This window comes from Pogona vitticeps, chromosome 6 (assembly GCF_051106095.1).
Source record: "Pogona vitticeps strain Pit_001003342236 chromosome 6, PviZW2.1, whole genome shotgun sequence".
In the NCBI taxonomy this organism is placed as follows: domain Eukaryota; kingdom Metazoa; phylum Chordata; class Lepidosauria; order Squamata; family Agamidae; genus Pogona; species Pogona vitticeps.
The window spans coordinates 77,931,868-77,938,351 of record NC_135788.1 but is presented as its reverse complement, the minus strand read 5'-3'; the positions used below and the strand labels follow the sequence as shown (position 1 = coordinate 77,938,351).

At 44.8% G+C, this 6,484-nt stretch overlaps 1 protein-coding gene across 3 annotated transcripts in view; it reads right to left on the bottom strand.

Moving 5' to 3' along the window:
• The window catches only part of PTPN3 (protein tyrosine phosphatase non-receptor type 3), a 124,546-nt gene that overhangs the window by 76,589 nt on the left and 41,473 nt on the right, over positions 1-6,484 (bottom strand). For all 3 annotated transcript variants that reach the window (XM_020786577.3, XM_020786578.3, XM_020786580.3), the window contains one exon: positions 5,248-5,300. In XM_020786577.3, coding sequence (XP_020642236.2) covers positions 5,248-5,300 — 53 coding nt within the window. The remainder of the gene's footprint in view (positions 1-5,247; positions 5,301-6,484) is intronic.

Here is a 6,484-nt window from a genome sequence, read left to right as displayed (position 1 = left end):
TTTCTCCATGCATGTGTGAGGGAGTGAGCTAGGCATTGTGGGTTCCCTGTCTGAGCTCCTAAGCAAGTATATTATGTGTCATGTTGGACAGACACAGGAAGCCAGTGAGCCCTGGTGCCATTTTCAGACAGTTGGAGTTGGGTACCCAAACACTATGGTCACCCCGTAACAATAAACAAAACTTGCTCCTACCCTTCCATCACAGCTCCTCAAATTTGTTTGCCTGGCCTGGATATTCAGGGGAGCCCAGCCATTTCCTGGCACAGCAGCTCTTTCTCTGAGACCTGGCAAGTCTCATCATCATCAACACCATGAGCACTCCATGGACAGCTCCTTGCAGAGTACAAGTGGGGAGAAAATGTGCCACTTCAAAGAAGCTTACAGTCCAACCTCTCATGAAAGTGCTACAACCGAGGAAATAGAGATGGGCAATGATTTGGAGATGAGCATACATAAAAATTCATGAGGATCCATGCCATGATAGATGGCCAAAATACATTGGTACTGCAAAATCTGCTGCCTGAGGGCAGTGGCTGCCTCTAGGCCATTATACTGTGACAGAACTGGCTGCCTTCTGCTACACTTTCTGTTCTTCCACAAAAGCTAGCTTGGGAAAGATCTCCAAGGCCTGGAATGGTCTATTGGAAACTTTGAAGATACCTGGTTGAGGCCTAGAGATGTCCAACAGCAGCCCAACTGAGCCCTAGCAATGGCTTAGTGCTTGAATCTGATGTCATAAAAGGATGCACTTATTTCTACCTTTGCTATGGTGAACTGCAGAGTGGCAAGTTGACTGAGGAGGCAACAGGGCCTGGTAGAAATACTTGGCATCAGAAATCACAACAGCATAGCATGGAGAAGACAATGGAGTCCTGTACAATCAGCCAAAGAGTAAGGAGGGAGAAGTCAGGACTAATTAAATTTAGGATGAAAGGTAATTTCTAGCACTTGCCATTTGGTGTCATGAGATATGAGTTAGAAGAGAGAAATCCTACTGTGTATAAGCACAGTAAACAGCTAAGTTTTATTATACGGTCATAGACCCAGTAAACAGGATTCTACCAGCAAAATCAAAAGATGTGGGTGCCTGAAACAAAAAAATTATGGGCCAGCACTACATTTGGCATGGACGTAGCAGAAAGTCTGCTCTTGCTCTGTGTGAAATTTGGGGAACTCTAGCAAATGGTTTTTAAGTTGTGATTTAAAAAAAACAACTAATAATATACAGCAGATGACTCATTTCCCTTTGTGGCTTTAAATGACCTCAAAACACATTTTATCTAATTTACTCATGAGTATGTTTATCCAGTTTACTCATAGGTTTGTGGATCCACATGATTTCATATGATTTTTAGGTACTGTCTTCTCTTTACCAATGTCAGATCATAGATCCTATTTGCACCCACTGACAGCATCACAGAAATCTTGGATCCTTCAGTACATGGCTTTGCAGTGGTGCAAAAGCATGGAGATTATGCATAGATTCCCATGGATCCACATGATTTTTCTGCAGGATTACCGCCAAATCTCTGTCCACTCATAGGCCCCATTTATGCCCATAGACTACAACACAGATATCGTGGGTCCCCAAGTGCATGGCTTTGAGGTGGCACAAAAACATGCATCTGAAGCATGGATCCTCATAGATCTATATGATTTTTACACAGGAACACCCTCAAACCATTCTCCAAACATAGGCCACATCTGTGCTCACAAACTACACCATAGAACTCATGGGTCTCCCAGCACATGGCTTTGCAGTTGTGCAAAAACTTGGATCTAATGCATGGATCTTCATGGATCCACATGATTTTGATGTAGAATCATCCCCAAACTACTGTCCAGACATAGGCCCCATTTGTACCCATAGATTAAAACACAGAAATCATGGGCCCAAGATCATGGCTTTTCAGTGGTGCAAAAACACAGATTCAAGGCACAGATAATAGCAATAATCGTAACAACCTTAGACATGGTCTAGAGTAGACATGGTCTAGAGGGGCGGGGTAAAAATCAAATAATAAATAAATAAATAAATAAATAAATAAATAAATAAATAAATAAATAAATAAATAAATAAATAAAAACCTGTAGAGCTAGAAGGGACCCTATGGATCATCAAGTCCAGTCCCAGACAAGAAGGAAATGTGAGGAACTGAACTCCCAACCTCTGGCTTCACAGCCAGAAACCTAAACAACTGAGCTATCCAGAAGTTCTTGGATCCACATGATTTTGATGTAGGATCATCCCCAAGCCACTGTCCAGACATAGGCACAATCTGTGCCCATAGATAACACCACAAAAATCATGGGTTCCCCAGCACATGGTATTGCAGTAGTGCAAAACATGGATCTGATGCACAGATCTTCATGGATCCACATGATTTTTAACTGGGATGATCCCCAAACCACTGTCCAGCCACAGGTCCCATTTGTGCTCATAGATTAAATCACAGAAATCATGACTCCAGACACATTCTGATTGGTCAGAATGCTAAGCTACAATATAGTTCAGTCATTTAGAATGTTCACAATTATATTATACATTTATTCTATTTTCTATTCTATTCTACAGTGGGCCCTCAACCTAAGCATGGCTCTACCTGCGGACTTTTCGAGTTGCGGACTTCTCCAGCCGCAAAATTTTACTTTGACTTGCACCTGGAGAATCGACCTACGGACCAGAAGGGGGAGGCGGGCAAAGCACCAAATTCAAATTTGGCACTTTCCCCGCCTCCCCCTTTCGGTCTGTAGGCCACTGATTGTGCCTCTGGATGCTTTCCAGGGCTTCTCCACTGCCATGGGAGGCATCTCAGAGGTCCCCCCCTCACTGCTGATCGTACTTCCATCGGCGGTGAGGGGGACCTCCGGAGGCCTTCCAGGGCTTCTCCACCGCCATGGGAGGCCTCTTGGAGGTCGGCTGCCGCTGCTGCCGACAGCTTTCCCAGGGTACACCGGGCCTACCCGGGGAGGGCTTCCCCCGGTAGGCCCGGTCTACTCCCCGGGAAAGCCTGGTAGACTGGGCCTACCAAGGGAAAGCCTGCGTCGGCGGGGGCACGGGACCTCCGAGACGCCTCCGGCAGCAGCGGGGAAGCCCTTGGAGGCCTCGGGTAGCGGTGATGGCAGCAGCGAGGGACCTCCAAGAGGCCTCAAGCAGCGGCGATGGTGTCGGCAGGGGACCCCTGGAAGGCTTCGGACTGGTAAGGTGGATTTATTTTCATTTTTCTGTGGGGGGTATTTTTTCTTCGGGCAATTATGGATTAATGGGTTTTCAATGCATTCCTATGGGAAATGGACCCTCGACCTATGGACTTTTTGACCTGCAGCCACCGTTCCAATACAGATTAATTCCATAAGTCGAGGGTCCACTGTATTTTGTAACCCAAGTTACTCATATTTGCTTGAGTGAGAGTTCAGGCTTGACTTGATTGAGCACCCACTTTTCTGCTTTTCTGGATGTCTTTAGTACCTCTACCAACACCATGACTTGACTTTTGTCCCTGTCTTTCTTCACTATCTTCCTTTCACATAGTAGCATGTATGATTTTGACCTTGTTTTCCAGTGACATTTTTTGCTAACTTCAACCTCTTCCTTTTAATTTCAAAAAGCAAAGGGACTTATTTTGGAAAGCATGCACACAACATATCCACAGAGGTTTTGGTCCAATATAGCTTTTCTTCCTGAGCTTGTCTAACTCAAAGCAAGGGATATGAACACAACTTTCCAGTCTGCATTTCGTGGAGTGGGCATGGCAACATTAGTTTAACTGAGAGGTTAAAGAGTATGTATTAGAGATGGTCATGAATCTCAGTTCAGAGGTTTATGCCACTTCATCAGCATGGCACCACAGGTGCCACGCCTTTGGTCCCCCCCACAAGCTCCCCCACTCATCAGCCAGTGCACGGCAGTGGTGCCAGAGGACTCCTGTTCAACACCTTGTCCATTAGCCTGTCAAGTGTCTCAATATTATAGAATCACAGAATCATGAAATTAGACAGGGATATGAATCAAAATATGTCTGCCAAGTGGCTGTCTAAATTTTTCTTGAATGCCTCCGGTGCTGGTGTGCTCATTACCTCTCTAGGTGGCTGGTTCCATTATTGTACTGCTCCAACTGTTTGGAAGTTTTTCCTGATATTCTACTGAAATCTGGCTTTCTGTAACTTAAGCCCCTTGTCACATGTCTTGCACTCTAGGTTTATGGAAAACAGATCCTGCTCATCCTCTGTATGACAGCCTTTCAAGTATCTGAGAAGTGCTATCATACAGTGGTGCCTTGCTAGACGGTTACCCCGCTTGATGACAAAATTGCTTTACGATGGGTTTTTTGTGATCGCTTTAGCAATCACAAAATGATGGTTCCAATGGGGCTCTACGATCACCCACTTTAGAGCACTTCGGAGGCTTTTCCTGCACCGTCAGGAAAAGCCTCCAAAGTGCTCTAAAGCGGGCGCAGGTGGTTTCGGGGCACTCCCACCAGGGCTCTGATGGTGCAGGGGAAGCCAACAGAACCCTGGTGGGGGTGCCCCGAAACCACCCATGCCCGCTTTAGAGCACTTTGGAGGCTTTTCCTGCACCGTCAGAACCCTGGTAGGGGTGCCCCAACACCACACGCCCTGGCTTTGGGGGTCCCCCGGGGCTTACCTTGCACCATGGGAGGACCCGTAGGGGTCCCACTGCGCAGTGATTGGTGCTTGCAGAGGCTTGTCCGAAACCATTTTTAAAGTTCCCGCCTCTTCCTCCAGCCTTCGGCAAGCCTCGGAAGGGAAAAAAGCTCTACCCCCTCTTTTCCCTTCCAAGGCTTGCCGAAGGCTGGAGAAGGAGGAGGCCTTTTGTATTCACAAAGGCTTCCACGGCCGGGATCTAATGGTTGTTGTGGGTTTTTCGGGCTCTTTGGCCGTGTTCTGAAGGTTGTTCTTCCTAACGTTTCGCTAGTCTCTGTGGCCGGCATCTTCAGAAAAACCCACAACAACCACTAGGCCTTTTCTTGGCTTTCTGAATCATGGGTAAAGCAGCACAAAACCCCACATCATAAACCAGAAGTTTTATCTAATTAGGGTGGTGGGACAGAAGAGGTGGGAACCAGGAAGGCACACCTCAACAACTAAAATTGCAGCCACAAGGTGGGGTGAGACAATGAAGCAGCAACATAAAGGAACAAACCAGTATGAACCAAAAATTGACCTATCCTATCATTTCAGTTAAAAAGAAGAAACAATTTGACTGATAACACATATCAAACTTACACTGAACAGCGTATGATGCAAGTACCACAGCTGAATTAACAGGGCATAACAACCTGGAAGGAAAAATTGGGAAAAGTTGTACTGAAAGTATATGCCAAAGTGCAGCACAAAAATAATGTGCTATGTAATTACACATCCTCCGATCACAGAAATGTCTACTACAGCTGCAAACAGCTGCTGTTTTAAATGAAACCTGTTCTCCCTGTCTGCCTAAAGAAAGAGAAGTTGCTTTCATATAAACAAGGACTTTTGTATGTTTTTCATCTTTCTGGCTTATAAAAACCTGCTCACAAGCAAAATATTGTGTGAATGTGTGCAATCTTTATCATGTAGATATCTGGAATACCTGCACAGTACAGCTACACATTTTACATTAATTCTCGGGGCCATAAATATTTTATTTCAAGTTCTTTTTAGAAATCAATTTTCAAAACTCAAAAGCAAATATTCAAAAAAGAGATTTCCATTTCTTGAAAACTGAGTAAAGCTATCTAGGTACAGTGGTGCCTCGTTTAACGATGTTAATTGGTTCCAAAAAACCCATCGCTAAGCGAATACATCGTTAAACGAAGCAATCACTAAGCGAGGCACCACTGTATGAACTATGAAAATAAATGCAAAGGTAGGTGTACCACTAAAATTAATCCAGAATGGATTTACAGTCAATGAGTTAGATAAAATAAATTAATACTACAGTATCAGTATTACTTTTTTTTTTAAACTATGCATGCACTCTAGCTAGGACTGTTATTAGGGCTTTGCACTGATCTGAGGCCTGGCAGCCCAGAGGGCTCTTCAATAACACCACTGTCTGCAGCAACATTTTCCATTAGTTTTTAAAAAGCTTTTATACAGGCCAGGCACAGTATGAAGCAGTATCCCAAGGCACCTCCTACACATTAACTTCATTCATTCCATAGAAATGCTCCCAGAAATGAAGACAGCAGGTACAGCTGGAGCACTGCTGCTTAGTGTGAATGATTTCTGTTTCAAGTTCTGATCAACGCTCCAGGAATGATCTGATGCAACAACTGCTGCTGTTAGCCGCTCCTAGCTACCATGAGACTTCTGGGCTGGCACTTCCACTGACAGCTGACTGCTTGGGAAGATAATAGGAGGTAACAGAAGAGAAAGTAGAAGCAAAATTTTGCAGCTGGAGCTTTTCGTATCTCGAAATTTTCGCAACTAGGGATGTTCGTAAGTCGAGGCACCACTGTAATTGGGATGAAGGAAGGCA